The 19,358-nt window shown below is 40.2% G+C and overlaps 1 protein-coding gene and 1 long non-coding RNA gene across 3 annotated transcripts in view; both read right to left on the bottom strand.

Annotated features, from left to right (window-relative positions):
• Positions 1 to 13,273, bottom strand: part of LOC124273567 (aldo-keto reductase IolS-like) — a 30,223-nt gene extending 16,950 nt beyond the window's left edge. For both annotated transcript variants that reach the window (XR_006897687.1, XM_046708848.1), the window contains exons 1-3: positions 13,043 to 13,273; positions 1,237 to 1,299; positions 768 to 953 (exon numbers count right to left, since the gene is read on the bottom strand). Coding sequence is in view for 1 of the 2 variants with exons in the window: in XM_046708848.1 (XP_046564804.1) it covers positions 768 to 953; positions 1,237 to 1,299; positions 13,043 to 13,156 (363 nt within the window). In the remaining variant the exon portion in view is untranslated. The remainder of the gene's footprint in view (positions 1 to 767; positions 954 to 1,236; positions 1,300 to 13,042) is intronic.
• Positions 13,274 to 18,249: 4,976 nt separating this feature from the next.
• Positions 18,250 to 19,358, bottom strand: LOC124273566. Its single transcript, XR_006897686.1, has 2 exons — positions 18,543 to 19,358; positions 18,250 to 18,327 (listed from the first exon to the last, which is right to left on the bottom strand). It is a non-coding gene; the product is annotated as an uncharacterized LOC124273566 (long non-coding RNA).

Raw genomic sequence — 19,358 nt, 5'->3', positions numbered from 1 at the left:
ACATGGTGTCACACCTATCTAACCGCGATCATGTTCAGTTTGACGTTAACATGTAACATATGTTATATTTGGGACTAAAGTTTCTCAGTAAAGTACACATGCTGTACTTTTTTGGGGTTGAGCCCCATCCGGGATTCAAACCCACACCCTCAGTGTCAGGCACCTAATCGCCAGCACACAAAGTCAACCGCCTAACCCGCTCAGCCACAGCGCCTTCCATATGAGCTGAGCGGCTGATCGGGTTAGGCAGCAGACTTTTTTAACTTTCAGTGATATTTGCTTTTGACTTTGTACTTCGAAATCCACCTCTGAGAACACCTTGGATTTGTGTATCTTCCTCGGAGAACAGGTTTGGGAGAAATTCAACCCTGAAATTCTGACAGACATGCAAAGTAAAGCTCTCAAAAATCTTTTTGATGGAAAGGATGTGTTCGGGGCCATTAAAACTGGCAGTGGCTTTGGTTTCCTGCTACAACAAGTTACCTCCTTAACTATTTCCTGTTCCCTTTCTGTTATGTAATGCTTGACTGGTCGGTGAAACGTTAATGGAGATCAAGGGCAGGTAATTTGTGACTGCAAGAATGGACTCCAACAGAATGGATCCAGGTTTAGCAAAATACTAACAGTGGAGATGGATCATGATCATAAGACACAATGATGCAAACATTCTTGAAACCAGGGCTTACTCCCCATCCAATTGGAATCGTCTAACTTTGGCAGACACTGGTTCGTTACCAGGACAACGGCCACCTCCTGAATATACAGACCTGTATAATATCAATGTAGTCCGTCCTCAGATTCTTCAGGGCCTTGTCCATAGTGTTTTGGATGTCTTCGGCTGAGTATGGCGGAGTGTTGGGGCCGGCCCTGAATCCATACTTGGTAGCTATCACAGCATCTCGGCGCCTCCCCTCCAGACACGCTCCAAGAGCCTCCTCTGAACCCGCATAGCCCTGAAATGAGTGAGTGAGTGAGTGATCCAGTTGTAAATGCAAGCACACCAAAACACTAGCATTTCATATTGATTCTCTTGTATTTCCAATGCTATGGTATCTGGCAGCACTGATTTTAGACTATTCAGGAATAAAAACTAAGAAATTCACAGTAATGTGCAGTCATAAAAATCAACAGCGATAATCTGGCATCAATTTACTGCGACACACTTTTCTACAGCCCGAAAGCTTACATTACTAGAGCCCAAATACACATCTTACTACAGCTCCATATGGCACTTACCTCTGCCGTGTCAAAGAAGTTAATTCCCTGCTCAAAACACTTGTCCACAATTGCCTTTGATGTCTGAAAAAACAAACATTCAAGATGATTTTTCTTGTTTTAGTACCTTTCAATGTATCATTGCATGCATGCAGACTCTTACAAATGTTAATATTCTAATATTTTCATTAAATCCCAATGATCTGAGTATAATATGATGCCAACCAACAGTCATAAAAACATTAATGCCAAAGTTCAACCAGTCCCTCAATATTTTTCAATGGACAAAAAGCCTAAATATTGTGAACAATAGTATTAACATATGCTTGGTTGACACATGGCAATATATCCTAACTGAATGATGCCCATGTTGTTGATCACTGGATTGTCTGGTCCAGACTCGATTATTTACATCACAAGCTATATTGATGTAAAATCATGTACATGGCAACAGAAACTGTTCAAGAATCAGTTTATGCAGATTTTAGTATTTCCTGGCAGGCTAAATATAGCAAAATATGCACAGTGCCCCAAGCTTATATGTGTCTCCCTCCAATGTCCCAGCACCGTTGTCTTAGATTTAGAAACAAATTAATCCGGGTTGTGATTCACCATCAGAAGGGAACCTTTGAAACAGTTTTGCTGTATTAGGGTTAGTGGTGGTCCGATTAATTGAAATACTAGTAATCAAAGATTGGTCACAATGACGAAACGATCATGTTTTCTCATAATCAAACACAAACAATTTTGGAACACTTGTTTGCATTAACAACATTTTTCACAAGGTTGGTTTTGTCAGTTATATTTCAAAAGCACTACAAACTCGTTCGTAGTCATGACTGAATTTATCTTAAAGACTCCAGGAAATTTATCTTCCTAACATACTAGTCATCCTTTAAAGATGTGAAATTTGTATATGCATGTTGTGCAATTTGCTAAAAAAAACCAAAAGAACTACATGTTTTTTCTACAGTTCTTGTGCATTAACAGATATAACCAGGAGAATTTGATAAATGACGCTAACCAATTAATTTTGATGATTGATCGGTTGTAATGAACCAATCATCAAATGTGAGATTTTAACCAATTCCCAACACTAATTGGGGTAGGAATCATAAAGCACCCATTGTATCGTGATACTTACTGTATCATGGCCTCACTGTATCGTTACACCTCTACCCGTCCAATGCCCTGCACAGTACAGAGACACACTTCTCACGGCCTCACTGTATCGTTACACCTCTATCTGTCCCATGCCCTGCACAGTACAGAGACACACTTCTCACGGCCTCACTGTATCGTTACACCTCTATCTGTCCCATGCCCTGCACAGTACAGAGACACACTTCTCATGGCCTCACTGTATCGTTACACCTCTATCTGTCCCATGCCCTGCACAGTACAGAGACACACTTCTCACGGCCTCACTGTATTGTTACACCTCTACCCATCCCATGCCCTGCAGGCCTCACTGTATTGTTACACCCAGAGCCCCACACACTGCACAGTACAGACGGCCTCACTGTATTGTTACACCTCTACCCGTCCCATGCCCTGCACAGTACAGAGACACACTTCTCAGTGTATCGTTACACCTCTACCCGTCCCATGCCCTGCACAGTACAGAGAGACACTTCTCACTGTATCGTTACACCTCTACCTGTCCCATGCCCTGCACAGTACAGAGACACACTTCTCACTGTATCGTTACACCTCTACCCGTCCCATGCCCTGCACAGTACAGAGACACACTTCTCACTGTATCGTTACACCTCTACCCGTCCCATGCCCTGCACAGTACAGAGACACACTTCTCACTGTATCGTTACACCTCTACCTGTCCCATGCCCTGCACAGTACAGAGACACACTTCTCACTGTATCGTTACACCTCTACCCGTCCCATGCCCTGCACAGTACAGAGACACACTTCTCACTGTATCGTTACACCTCTACCTGTCCCATGCCCTGCACAGTACAGAGACACACTTCTCACTGTATCGTTACACCTCTACCTGTCCCATGCCCTGCACAGTACAGAGACACACTTCTCACTGTATCGTTACACCTCTACCCGTCCCATGCCCTGCACAGTACAGAGACACACTTCTCACTGTATCGTTACACCTCTACCCGTCCCATGCCCTGGACAGTACAGAGACACACTTCTCACGGCCTCACTGTATCGTTACACCTCTACCCGTCCCATGCCCTGCACAGTACAGAGACACACTTCTCACAGCCTCACTGTATCGTTACACCTCTACCTGTCCCATGCCCTGCACAGTACAGAGACACACTTCTCACGGCCTCACTGTATCGTTACACCTCAACCCGTCCCATGCCCTGCACTGTACAGAGACACACTTCTCACGGCCTCACTGTATCGTTACACTTCTACCCATCCCATGCCCTGCACAGTACAGAGACACACTTCTCATGGCCTACACATAGTCAAGTCAATCTAAAGTTTAACCTTCAACTGTCTGCAAATGAATTGCTTTCAGCTGAAACAAAACACAAAGGTATCGCCCAACAACATAATAAAAGTCTAGAAAATTCTAGGGGCTGGAAATATGTATATGTTTACTTCAAACATGGAACTATTTTTTGCAATGAGGCTCACATTGCTGGGCCGCCATAGTGTGAAAGGGATGTAACTCTCAACGGTTGCGATGACCTTCATGTAGGTGAACGTAGAAATCAACGTTGGAATTGTCTACAGTTCATCAATTTTGGGTAAGTATTTATATTTATAAACCTATATATGTACCATTAACATAAATTAAGTTGACAGTGATATTATATACAGCGGCACATTTTGTCAAAGAACCCTATTTCTTACGCCTATACCAACCTAAATGTTTCTGTCAGCACTGAAAGGCGCTTACAATTGTCAGCAATGAGCCTGATCAAAACTATCTGAAAAAGATAATTCTTCGACTGGGAGGATTCCATACAGAAATTAGTTTTCTCGGATGCATTGGCTATGTCATGGGTGGAACAGGTTTGCAAGAGATGCTCGAAACAGTTTATGCTTCAAATGCTGTTGCTCATATGCTTAGCGGGAAAGCAGTTGCACCTGCTGTCAGAGGACACCTTGTCGACAGAGCTCTCAATCATCTTCTTGTCAACAAAGCTGCAGGCTCTGATACAGATGCTGTGCCAGCAGAAGCTGATACTCTAACTGATAGATCATCCTAAACATCCTATTGTTAACATCATTGTATTTTTGTTCTGCTTCAGAAATATATGCAACTCGAATGTATATGGGCCTATGGCCTTTCGTACAATAAAGCATTGATTGATTGATTGATTGATAGATCGTCAACTACCACGAAGATCTTCGTGATGCTTCGGAATTATTTGAAACGATCATGGCTGAAGAAATATCTCCAAATGATATCAAGGATAGCCCATCTTTGAATCACATACAGGAAATCCTTAGCAAGACAAAGCAGTCACTTTCCCATTTACGGACAGCATCACTTTGGCTCCTTTATATGGACATGGTCGACATATTGAAGACGTTCTTGAAAGGAGAACGCACAGGAAATTGGAATCTCCATCTCCAAGCAGTTATGGAAATGTTGCCATTTTTTGCTGCATGTGGGCATAATATGTATACCAAGTTTGCCTATATCTGTTTGCAATCAATGCAGTGACTCCAACAGGATCATCCAGATGTCTATCTGGCTTTCATGTCTGGACACCATGTTATCTGAAGGAGTGACAGGTATTGGGCTGGGTTATCTTCAGACTTAGTCATTGAACAGGTGCTGATGAGAAGTTTGAAGTCCACTGGTGGTATGACAAGAGGGCGCGGTATGGGTGAATCACAGAGATCTCAGTGGTTACTCTCTAGACCAGCATGTGTTGATGTAAATAATGCAATGCAATCTCTCACTCGTGTTGGCTACCACACAAGTGACCAACACAAAGAAATGACCAATTCTAGGAAAGTCAGAGATGATGAGGATTCCTGTACCATCCTCTCCTTTCTTAAAGAATGATCACCCTTCAATGACGATCGATCCTTACGGAACGTTGCAACAGGGGTTACAGCTGACAATTCTGTCAATATCGAACATTCAAAAGAAATCGGAAAGAGGATTGTGCAGTCCATGTGTGGTGAGAAGGTTGTGAATTACAATTTCAAGAAAGCCAACCAGGCAGTCCCAATGAATACAAAGGTAACAGTAAAATCAGATGCAGATGTACACTTTGACCACCAACTACTTTTCCAGCGCCTGATAACTGCAGCAGATACCATGTTTGACAATGTTTCAGACCTCTTTAGCTATGAGTTGTCAAGCTTTCCTTCTTCGCTCTTTGACTCTTCTGGATTAATGCGAGAAGCCAAAAGTCTCCTTTGGCTGAAGCAATATGGAAGATACACTGGAAAGATATTCCAAAGCTGAACATTGATACGGACTCATATCACTGTGTCTTAGATGGAGGCAGTCAACGCATCCCATGGACCACTGGATCAACATTCTCCCCAATCTACACAGAATATGTCAGTAGAAAGTACACAAATGCTACCATTGTTTTTGATGGGTACTTGTCAGGACCTTTGACAAAAGATACTGCACACCTAAGATGGACAAGAGGCATCTGTGGTCCAAAATTAAGTTTCACTGAAGAAATGGTTCTGACGTCAAAGAAAGAACAGTTTCTCTCAAACAATGAGAACAAACAGGCATGTATTGATCTTCTGAGTGCAAAATTTGAGGACAGTGGCTACAGGGTTATCAAAGCTCGTGAAGATGCAGACCTTCTGATTGTAGAAACAGCAGTGCAGTGTGCCGCCACAAAACTAACCATTCTAATAGGGGAAGACACAGATCTCCTGGTTCTTCTGCTTTATCACGCTGATCCAGCAGCTGGTACTCTAATCTTTAAATCAGAACAAACGAAAAAAGCATCAAAGATGTGGAACATTAACAGCCTCAAGGAAAGTATGGGCAGCAACATCTGTCAAATACTGCAAGTCATTCATGCTTTGACAGGATGTGATGCAACATCTAGAATCTTTGGAATAGGCAAAGGTGTCGGAATGCAGAAATCTCTTCCATGCCATTGGCTGTCAAGTATGCACAGGTCTTTGGTAGCAAGTCCACCCAAGAAGACATTATCAAAGCAGGTGAAAGACTTATTGTCCATCTCTATGGTGGCACTCAAAATGAGAGCCTTGATGAACTAAGGTTTAGGAATTATGTGAGAAGGCTGCTACATCTTTTTGTTCCTGTCAATGTTCTTTCTCTCCCACCTACATCAAATGCTGCGTCGTACCACACTCTACGAGTCTACTACCAAGTGTGTCAGTGGACAGCCACAAATCCTAACATGTTTCCACACCAATGGGGCTGGACTACAGAGAAAGGTAGACTGATGCCTGTGAGAAACAGTAAACCACCAGCTCCAGAACAACTTCTGCAAGTAATCAGATGTAACTGTTAACAAGAGTGCGAATCCAAGCGCTGGAAACATGGACTGAAGTGCTCAGTTGCCTGTGGAGAGTGCCGTGGACTGAGGTGCAGCAATTCATCCGCAGTCTTCTCAGATGATTTGGATGATGACTTGCAATTATGTGCATAAGAAAACGTATAATTTTAATCAAATTGTGAATTTCTGACTAAATATATAGAATTTCATAATAGATATCAGAGTTATGAACATTGCCTTATTGCACTAGTGAATAGAACATAGAAAGAGGTGTAACATTAAACCAGAAAGGCGATGAAATAGGAATTTTATCACAATATATTTCCAAGTGACACTCAGAAAATAATAATATAGCCACAATCATTACCTTTACTTTGAAACAAAGTGTTGTTAAATATGTTTCTATCAGAATGCTTTAAGAAAGCAATGAAACACTTGTGTTTCTCTAAGAAAAAGTACAACGGTGTGAACGCACGTTTTCTACTACACATTTAAATACAATGTTCCTTAACTTTTTCCCATGAGTATATTACAAAAAGAACCATTACATGTACAACAACCCCATGCGACTTTATGTAATCATTCTTAGAGACAAATGGACTAATTATGCATTATCTGTTTGAAGAAAAACATATAAAACATATTTAAAAAACTGACATGTGTTTATCAAACAAAAGCATAATAAGCACTTTTGTGGGGATAACATAAGGGTCGATTTTTAACATGTTCCACCCCTTAGAGTTTTCTAGACTTTTATATTTTCAGTCTTATATACCCCTACTGTGAAAATACACATGAATAATTTCTTCTGCAAAGAGTTGATGGTTGACGTATATTTCGGTTAGATTGACTGGACTAACAGTATAGAGACACACTGTCCCTGTCCAACAGTTCTTAGAAACACTTCACACGCCTTTACAGAGCACCTTGACAGTCTTTTCAAGCGATACAAAGTTAAAAGACTTTCTTTGCAAGCCCTTATACACTACCTAGACAAAGAAGCATCCAAATATGTTCCAGTAATTCTGTGCAAAACTGACAAAGAGAAGATCTGTTTGTAACAGAAAGCTATACCCACTTACTGCACCTCTGCATAAAATCCGTTACAGATAGGCAGGATGCGATTTCTGGGGGGTTTCAGTACCTACACCAAGTGCAACCTGGCTTATAGGATTGGTTGCACCATCAAAATTTGGGTTGCACCACAAAATAATGTCACTGGTTCTAAAAAGTAAGATAAAATACTTGTTTAGCAATTTTCATAACATATACTCAGTATCAGATGCATTCAACAGAAGTTGACCTCATGATGATAATCATGAATGATTCTGTTTTAATTTTGCATTACCTTTATTTATAAACCTCAGTTATATAACTGCTGCTACATTACTGATTTATTTGTACACAAATGTTTTGTGACAAGTCATGTGGTGAGAAACATATGATGTTAGAGGATTTATTGTTACCTGCACCTGGTGCAACCTGTTACTGAAGGTCATCTGTAACCTGCACCAGATATTGGTAACGTGCACCAGTGCAGGTTGTAAATAGCAAAATCACATATTGCTTAAGGCAGTTTCTGCTGTACTGTAGTGTTGTGTTGTACTGTATGGTGTTCTGTTTTACTGTAGTGTTGCATAGTGTTGTGTTGTACTGTGTAGTGCTGTACAGTGTTGTGTTGTACTGTATAGAGTTGTATAGTGTTGTGTTGTACTGTGTAGTGTTGTATAGTGTTGTGTTGTATTGTATAGTGTTGTGTTGTACTGGGTAGTGTTGTATAGTGTTCTGTTGTACTGTAGTGTTGTATAGTGTTGTGTTGTACTGTGTAGTGTTGTATAGTGTTCTGTTGTACTGTAGAGTTGTATAGTGTTCTGTTGTACTGTATAGAGTTATGTTGTACTGTAGTGTTGTATAATGTTGTGTTGTACTGTAGTGTTGTATAGTGTTCTGTTGTACTGTGTAGAGTTCTGTTGTACTGTAGTGTTGTATAGTGTTCTGTTGAACTGTAGTGTTGTATAGTGTTCTGTTGTACTGTGTAGTGTTGTATAGTGTTGCGTTGTACTGTGTAGTGTTGTATAGTGTTGGGTTGTACTGTGTAGTGTTGTATAGTGTTGGGTTGTACTGTGTAGTGTTGTACTGAATAGTGTTGTGTTCTACTGTAGTGTTGTACAGTGTTCTGTTGTACTATAGTGTTGTACAGTGTTGTGTTGTACTGTAGTGTTGTGTTGTACTGTAGTGTTGTATAGTGTTGTGTTGTACTGTGTAGTGTTGTGTTGTACTGTGTAGTGTTGTATAGTGTTCTGTTGTACTGTAGTGTTGTATTGTGTTGTACTGTATAGTGTTGTGTTGTACTGTATAGTGTTGTGTTGTACTGTTGTGTTGTACAGTGTTGAATTGTACTGTAGTGTTGTATAGTGTTGTGTTGTACTGTAGTGTTGTATAGTGTTGTGTTGTACTGTATAGTGTTCTGTTGTACTGTGTAGTGCTGTATAGTGTTGTGTTGTACTGTAGTGTTGTGTTGTACTGTATAGTGTTCTGTTGTACTGTGTAGTGTTGTATAGTGTTGTGTTGTACTGTGTAGTGTTGTATAGTGTTGTGTTGTACTGTGTAGTGTTGTATAGTGTTGTATTGTATAGTGTTGTATTGTGTTATTTTGTATTGTGTTGTGTTGTATTTCTCTACTGTGTACTGTACCACAACACAGTTTCTACTACACAGGTGAGACAAAATATGATGAAAACCTTCTAAGCCATACCATCTAATGCTCTTATCAAATGTATGTCACGACACCAGTATCCAAGGACACTGATCATGAACTAAGGTGGTAGGTGACCTACTTCACAGTCCTGGTAGCGTCTGATACAGACAGCAAGAGGAGGTCAGAAGACAAACTCAGGGCGGCAAGAGATATAAAGTGCATAGATACTCAGTGATACACCAGCCTTTATTCTTTAAACTGAGATACAAAGAGTGACACACCTCAACAGCTCAAATATACTCTTAAAAAAAAGTAGGGGAACTTCACTTTTAGTTTCGAATTGAAAAAATTAGGAGATATATCGGAGTCAATCAGTGTTGACATACTAATAATGAATGTTCTGAGAGTGCATCACCACTTGCACTTCTTGCACTTGACCATAGTAATGTTCGTTACACAGTAATCACTCTTGAAAATGATTGGTGTATGACGTGAAATTTGCATGTGTCAAAACTAATGGTCTACAGTGATTTATCGACCTTCTTAACTGTCAAAATCAAGAAAAGAACAACCATGCACATGTATGGGGCTAATGCGTTGTGCAAGTGCATCCCATGCATTGTGTTTAGGGGTGGTGATAAAGAGAAATGGTTGTGCGTTCATAAGATGTCTGTCTTTGAAATGTTTGTTAACTCTTATAAATCCTATCCAAACTGAAAGATCAGGTTCCCCTACTTTCTTTTAAGAGTATACATTTTCCTGAATTTAAACTTTTCTGGCATTTAATTTTACTGACCATTTGGACACATTTCCAAATGAACATTGTGTTTTGTAAGCATGAAATGATACAGCAAGGTCACGATATGTATTGTAATAGACTGGTCAGGTTTAGATAAGTATCATGATATGCATATTTATACAGTGTTTGCCCTTGGCATAAAAATTTAGGAGTCATCGTGACTTCCTGGTTTCATGAGAGGGAGTCATGGACATGTTATGGGGAGTCAACTTCCGTTTTGATCTTTCATCAAAACATCAAATGTGATTGATTAATAATGACCAAAAACTCGGTAAGGCAGGTCAGGTATACAATCAGCACTGAGCAGGCAAAAAAAAATATCATCGCAGTCATCGCACAGAAACCGAAGTTTAGATTGTCTGAACTAATGGCCCAGTAGAGTTGCATCAACAATGACGCAAGCTTTTATATTCACTGCATATTTCAGATAATTTGTGCGTCAAATATGCAGGTTTTCTGCGCATTGGCAAGCACTGTTTAAATCAAATCATGTAGAAACTTCTTGACAATGAATATTTCAGAACCGGTTCAGAAGGACTAACTGACTGAGTTTGGTTTTACGCCGCTTTTAGCAATATTCCAGCACTATCACGGCGGGGGACACCAAAAATGGGCTTCACACATTGTACCCATGTGGGGGTTCAGAAGGACTAACTGACTGAGTTTGGTTTTACGCCGCTTTTAGCAATATTCCAGCACTATCACGGCGGGGGACACCAAAAATGGGCTTCACACATTGTACCCATGTGGGGGTTCAGAAGGACTAACTGACTGAGTTTGGTTTTACGCTGCTTTTAGCAATATTCCAGCACTATCACGGCGGGGGACACCAGAAATGGGCTTCACACATTGTACCCATGTGGGAGTTCAGAAGGAAAGTCCAGACACAGGAACATCTTTGTGGTTGAGATTTTTAGAAGTAAACATGAAACGCTAATCACATATTTCAATATTTGACTGATTAAAATGTTGGATGTTCATTGACAGAGAAGCAATTAATTTATTTCAGGAAGTGTATTGTCTTGTATCAATACTTTTCGATAATCTCCAGGGTATACGTTACGATCACTCTTCACTATACCCTGGATGCATCCACGGCTGGGCCCGATAATTATATTACCTCCCTTTGCTGGCTCCGCATTCTCACAGTAGCCAATCAGCTAAGCCGCCGTTACATCTGAGCTTGCCAATGTCAACAAAGATAGCGATTGCAGTCGTGAGGGTTCGCAGTCACACTCAGATTTTGGGGGAAATAATACAGACAAATTGACAGATCTGAAACTTTTAAAAAAATACATGAAAGAACTCCTTCCACCTCTTTCAGAGTACCTCTGCATCAATTGTGTTGCCAAGGTTAAACGGCTAGATAATTTAAGAAGCGAAAGTGAGTTGTGATTGGTTCGCTCAACTTCCCAGCATAGACACCTGATTGGATAAAATGCCAGCAAAGGGAGGTAATAAAATCATCGGGCAAAGCCCAGGATGCATCCAGGGTATAGTGAAGAGTGATCGTAACGTATACCCTGGAGATTATCGAGGATGGTATCAATTCAGAAATGTGAGTAAATTAAGTTTTACGCCGCATTCAGCAATATTCCAGAAATTATCTGGTAGCCCATAGACAAGTAAGATACCAATATTTGATTGCCTGAAATGAAAACTACATTGTCCCGGGCGTCGGGTGATGGGGTTCTTGAACCCCTGGTGAATTTAGTTTTACACCGCACTCAGCAATATTCCAGCTATATGATGACGGCGGTCTGTAAATAATCGAGTCTGGACCAGACAATCCAGTGATCCACAGCATGAGCATCGATCTATGCAATTGGGAACCAATGACATGTGTCAAGCAGGTCAGCGAGCCTGACCACCTGATCCCGTTAGTCGCCTCTTACGACAAGCATGGGTTACTGAAGACCAATTCTAACCCGGATCTTCATGGGTTGATACAGAAAAGTGCACATATTGTATCGTATTGTCCCATGAACCTCATGTTGCTCTCACCCATGTAACGCTTCAACCCTAATGTTATACATACAGTAGAAGCTGTCTAAACCGGCTCACGTCGGGACTGAAAAAATAATCCGGTTTCGACAGCGTGCTGGATTGTAGAGCTGACACGGTTACCTATGACTAGAACTAAACCAGTTTTATCACTCTCATATACATTGTTGTATAAGGTGGTTCTCTCAATTTCTCTCTCAACTCACTAATTACATGTATAAGGACACCCATACTGAACTAAGATTAAATTATCTTTGTTGGCAACCATGTAGTTTCAACACAGGATTACTGACTCCTTGCCACGCGCCGGATTAGACAGCACTGATTACTGTATAAACACATATTCGGTGATATTACCTGTATATTACCTGTAGAAGCGTAATAAAACCTTCCTCACTCACTAACATACCTGATATAGTGACTAAGGTTCACACACGGCAGTGGGGCTGTAGGGGAGCCTAGTGGTTAAAGTGTTTGCTCCTCACGCAAGACACGGGTTCGATTCCCCACATGGGTACAATGTGTGAAGCCTAAAAGCTGTGTAAAAAACAATCTCACTCACTCCCAAGGCAGTCGTATTCCATCACCAGTGACCACTATATACCTGGAATATTCCTGAGTGTGGCGTTAACAACCGACCAACCATCAGTACGTGACTGAACACCAAGTCAACTCTAAGTGCTGCATTAATGTTTTGCAAGTGATCATTTTTATGTATTTTAGTCGTTAGAGGGATGTATAATGAACGATTTGGAGGTCTTCGGTTTTACCTACTTCACATCACAATGTTGGATACCAAGGGTTATAGTTATTCTAAGGGGAGTGACCGGCTAATCAAGAGGCACCGGCAGCCAAGTGCTTACCAGGCCGTTGTCTTACCTCCAAGCTCTGACCGTCCCAGTTGATCGTCGTCTTTCCCATATTGAACTGCCATGTCCCCAAACAAATAGGGGAGACTTCAAGATCGGTCCCTCCAAGCTTAACTCTTGCCATTGTTGCAGATGTTGGTAATGTCGTGTGTATGGTCTCTGGTGAAATAGCGACAACCTTGCGTGACAGTTGGCGAGCGATCGACGACCTAGTTTAGAGTTACCTCCCGTTGTACTCGATTAATATGGGTCAGCGCGTGACATAACTTCCTTTCCAGCGTGATAACTTCGTAACGCTATCAAAAGTAAAGGCTCCGTCTGGACTGTTGACGTCATTTGCGGTTAAGCATACCGGTCACTGCAAACGTGCTCAGCTACACACGCCATTGCTCCTCGGTGACACTGAATCTTAAGAAGATAGATAGATAGATAGATCGTCTTTATTTCCTCCAAACTTGAAGATACATGTAACAGTGTGTAAATAAATGTCATTTTAATGTGTTAAACTTCATTATTTTAAACTTAGGTATAAAACTTTATCATTATCAAACTGGCCTGTGTTAACACTAACACTTGCACTGTTTAACTAACTCACTGGTAAGCTAGCTTGGGGTCTATTGTTAAAGCTAAGTGATCTGTGTCAGGTTCAATCTCTGCATTGGCCTGTTGTCAAGGTTCCTATTGTTTCATAGGTTTTAGCTTCTCATCATATTTAAAGCCTGCTACTGCCTTTCATTTGTGGCAGTATACATTTTCTCCTTGAGACTTGCAATACCTGCACAGCACCAGCACATTATGGGGTAAGTTAAGTTAGATCTTTTAGTATTACATGAATAGTAGGGCTATTAGGATTTAGTGTATTAGATTACATGTTTTAAGGAATAGTGTTTTATCATGTTTAGTGTATGTAAGGTGTTTGTCTATAAATATATGCATGCTTAGTATTTTAGACAAATATATGATGTATTGTGTACCAGTACACTAGTATACTACCATGATGCTGTAATTTGTACCATGCATATGTAGTATGCATAAGTATATGTATTAGCTATTTCATGATTGGCATGATACAGTAATGTGTATCATGCATGTTTATTATACGGTTTAGTTTCTATATGCATATTTATGTATGTATTAGGGTAAATAACTATTTATCTGTTCGCTAATGCCATTTATGATGTATATCTGTATATACTAGCAATATACTTAGGTAATATTTTATTTATTTAGGTTCACTAAGAATCAGATGTTTTAGTACCTGTTGGACTATTCTGCCTGCGTCCCTGAGACGAGGTGAGGTATTGTTTTCAGAATGTGATTGTAAATATTAGTAATTATAATTGTTATATATGTGAGTAATAATCAGAGTACATGTCTTTACTTAAATCTGGATGATTGACAGTTATCAGATGTATTAATAGTATAGTTGTAACCATATTGAATACATAACATGATACGTATTTTATGACAGGAGACATGTATTAATTGATGGATATTTTATTATTCAGGGCGTTTTGTTATAGTTCTGCCAACTGGGGATCACCTTATCCCACGCACCAGCGCCGAATAAATCCCTGAAACCCCACACAAGTGTTCGTCATCACTGAACCTACATACAGTGTACGTGTACGAATACCACTGTTACAATGGCATCTTTAATAGTTCGTCGATTTAATGATCTAAAGTCCACACACATCCTTAAAGATCCATTTTTCTTGCGAACAAGAACAACATTCGAGGCCCAGGGACTGTAAGAGCGTCTTATAATACCACAAGCTAAGAGTTGATGTAAATGGTCTTTCACTTCCTGGAACATAGATGGTGGTATGCGCCGGTGTCGCTCTTTAAATGGTGTGGTGTCTGTCAACTCTATTCTGTGTTTCACTTCGGTGTAGTGGCCAATGTCCAAGTCTCCGGTGGAAAATACATCACTGTACTGTAAGAGTAGTTCTTCACCCCTCTTCTTTTGTTCCTCGGTGACTTTGGGAGATATCTTTACCTTGTCCAGTGGATGTTGTTTCTCTTCAGCAGCTACTTGCTCCAAGTCAATAGGGACTATCTTCTCTATCTGGACAGGCTGTATCTCACAAATGATGGCCCTAGGGGAGACAACCATAGTCTGATTTGTGAGATTGGACACTTGCACAGGAACTTCTATCATCCTCTTGTGTTGGTAGCGGAATAAAGCAGGGCCTATCTCCAGTCCAGGTGGTATAGCAGACTTCTTACTTGGTTGGAGCATGACACATGTATCTCTATAGGGTAGCTGCTTGTATAGAGAGCACTTGACAGTCACAGTCCTGTTAGGTGGCACAACTAGCTTCGATGTTTCACAGCTCCTGATAAGTCCAAGTTTCCCTTCATTCCGTGAGAGTTCCTTATCTTGCAGCACAATGCTCCTGAAAGAAAGATACCAGGGTGTATGTATCTTGCTAACCTGGAGAAAGTTTGGTCCAGCTGCCTCCCTACAGCACTCAAGCACAGGTATAAGATAGTTTGTTCCCAGCAAAATAGGTACACTTTGGTTATACTGACTATCTGGGACAACCAAGAACAAACAAGTGGTCGCATGACCAGGTGACAAACCACAAGTTTCCACAGAAACTTCAACATAACCCTGATATTTCAAGCTCTCACCATCAGCACACTCAATATGGATAAAATCAGTGAGAGGCTTAATCTCTAGTGATGACAAACACTCTTTGTAGAAGCTCTCTGGGATGGTTGAAACGGAAGAACCTGTATCTAAAAGTGCTTTTTGTGAAACACCGTTGATGAACACAGTAGTCTCGGTTGCTGTCCCTATCAAACCAGCCGGTATGGTAGGACGAACTTCAGTGGGGCTTTGTCTGAAGGATCCTAACGTCTGCCCCTTGACATTGGTCCTCTCCCATTTAAATGACCTCGCCTCAAATGATCCACTCTGACCCGACATCCTAGTTGAATGTGACCGTATTGCCCACACCGATAACACTGAACTCCAGATTCCAATGCCGCATGCTCATAGTTCTGTGACGAGTTCCCATGCTGAAGTTCCTGTGGGTGTGGTTGTGATTGGGGCATCTGTTGGGGTGGCATCTGGTTCATCCGTTGCTCCATGCGATCAATCTTTGCTGATAGCTTGTTGATGACTCCCAAAAGATTAGAAACATCAGATGCAGGCTGAGATGGAGCAGACATCTTGGCTGGGACGGGTTTCTTCTGCAACTCTAGATTCCTCTGTTCATGGTCATACTCCAGTCTTCGTATGGCAACTCGCAGCTGATCAAAGTCCTGTATGGCATCGAACTTGTGACCTGACGAGTCCTTAAGCTCTTGGCGTAATCCTGACCAAAACACAGTCCGAAGAACTGAAGTAGCCCTATCTTGCTGAATCTGACCCTGCATTACAAGTCTATCAAGCATATCCTCAAGGCGACAACCCCATGTCGTGGCATCCTCCTGAATTCCTTGACGAGCACTATAGAACTGAGCCATGAGGGCTTCTCCTTGCTCAGTGATTGAAGAACTATACACGCTCTTGAGTTTAGCTAATATAGTAGTGAGTGAAGCAGAGTGACCTAATCGCATAACAATGCGAGCTGCATCGCCTCTCAAGGCTTTCCCAAGTGCTTGCTTTATCTCTTCTTCAGAATGTGAATGAGAATCAATTAAACCTTCGATCTCATAACACCAAACATCAAAAGGTGATTCGGATTTGGCATTAGGATCACCAGAAAAAGAAGAAAACCTTGGAGGTTGTTTCAGATTAACTGAACTAAACAGCCCTTGGGCTGGCGGACCTGCTACTTGACCGGAATCATTAGATTCATTGGATTGAGGGTTGGCCGCTGCTCCCTGAGATTCCTGAATGGAAACCATAGCTGTTACCCATTCACGTAACTCATCTTCAGTTTTACACTTAGGTTTAACACCTAACTTTTCAAAACTTGCAAGAAAAACGGCCAACTCTTCAGCAGAAAGTTTAGACATGACTAAGTGTGGTATGAAGCAAACATATGCACGATAATATTTACCAAGTGCAGATGCTGCGCTCCTAAGTCATAATTCTTGAAAATGGGAGATAGGTTGCATAAATGGGAGATGGGCTGCATGTATGCAGGTTACTAAACTTGAAATATAGTTTAGGTTTACATATTAAATGTTGAATGTTTAAGTTACATTTAATTTATGTTTAATGGATAGATATTAGAAACTATCTTGGTGCAATAATAAATGAGTTAGTAACCTAATACCCAAACTTACCAGGATACCTCGACCAAAATGACAAATAATTTCAACCAATGACACACAAGACCAAAGGCAGATAGGACAGGAATGCTAAGTGGTGCAGTGTTAACCCAATACTTACCTGCCTGATTTAAACTAAAGTAGGGCTTAACTAAACGTACTAACTAATTAGCTAAACAACTTATGCATCTGATTTATGGATTAATTAAGACACTAAGTGTAACTCGCCAATATACTCTTTTACGGTATATGCCAAGTAAAATAACTAAACCGTAGGCACTTAACTAACTAAATAGTTAAACACTCAAGATCTAATTCAGTAACTAACTTAACTAAACAGTTTACAGATCTAAACTAACTTAACTAAACAGTTTACAGATCTAAACTAACTTAACTAAACAGTTTGCAGGTCTAAACTAACTTGCTAAACAGTTTGCAGGTCTAAACTAACTTGCTAAACAGTTTGCAGGTCTAAACTAACTTGCTAGCTAGCAAACTAAACTAACTAAGCTCAGCTATCACACATAACAGGATGTAACATATCGAGTTGCAAACTGGCACAGTCTTCCATACTGATGACACAGTTATGTAGCACACATACAAATCTGTGACACAGCACAGCTAATATCAGAAATGGTACCATAATATAGTCCATGGATTCACACATGATGAGATGTCGAATTTATCAGCTGGCAGGGGGGATCCAACAGTCTGTATGCATGGTTATCACATGGTCATATGAGTCACATAGATACAAAGTGTCACTTTTCACTTGAGGCAATTATCAATGGGGTACTATAGGCTAGCACAATTACCTATAGCATGATGAGACGATCACACACACTTATGGGGTTCCAACGTAGGGTGATGTTACTCCCGGGATGTCCTCATACCAGTCCGAAATCCAATCCCACCAGGGATGCCATTGTAACAGAGGTATTCGTACACGTACACTGTATGTAGATTCAATGATGACGAACACTTGTGTGTGGTTTCAGGGATTTATTCGGCGCTGGTTACGTTGGATAAGGAGATCCCCAGTTGGCAGAATTATAACAAAACGCCCTGAATAATAAAATATCCATCAATTAATACATGTCTCCTGTCATAAAATACGTATCATGTTATGCATTCAATATGGTTACAACTATACTATTAATACATCTGATAACTGTCAATCATCCAGATTTAAGTAAAGACATGTACTCTGATTATTACTCACATATATAACAATTATAATTACTAATATTTACAATCACATTCTGAAAACAATACCTCACCTCGTCTCAGGGACGCAGGCAGAATAGTCCAACAGGTACTAAAACATCTGATTCTTAGTGAACCTAAATAAACAAAATATTACCTAAGTATACTGCTAGTATATACAGATATACATCATAAATGGCATTAGCGAACACATAAATAGTTATTTACCCTAATACATACATAAATATGCATATAGAAACTAAACCTTATAATAAACATGCATGATACACATTACTGTATCATGCCAATCATAAAATAGCTAATACATATACTTATACATACTACATGTGCATGATACAAATTAAAGCATCATGATAGTATACTAGTGTACTGGTACACAATACATCATATATTTGTCTAAAATACTAAGCATGCATATATTTATAGACAAACACCTTACATACACTAAATATGATAAAACACTATTCCTTAAAACATGTAATCTAATACACTAAATCCTAATAGCCCTACTATTCATGTAATACTAAAAGATCTAACTTAACTTACCCCATAATGTGCTGGTGCTGTGCAGGTATTGCAAGTCTCAAGGAGAAAATGTATACTGCCACAAATGAAAGGCAGTAGAAGGCTTTAAATATGATGAGAAGCTGAAACCTTTGAAACAATAGGAACCTTGACAACAGGCCAATGCAGAGATTGAACCTGACACAGATCACTTAACCTTAACAATAGACCCCAAGCTAGCTTACCTGTGAGTTAGTTAAACAGTGCAAGTGTTAGTGTTAACACAGGCCAGTTTAGTAATGATAAAGTTTTATACCTAAGTTTAAAATAATGAAGTTTAACACATTAAAATGACATTTATTTAC

The sequence above is a fragment of the Haliotis rubra genome, unplaced genomic scaffold (genome assembly GCF_003918875.1).
Source record: "Haliotis rubra isolate DU_JTF1 unplaced genomic scaffold, ASM391887v1 Scf182, whole genome shotgun sequence".
NCBI lineage: Eukaryota > Metazoa > Mollusca > Gastropoda > Lepetellida > Haliotidae > Haliotis > Haliotis rubra.
Note: the sequence above shows the minus strand (reverse complement) of the source record. Positions and strands in the feature narration are given on the sequence as shown.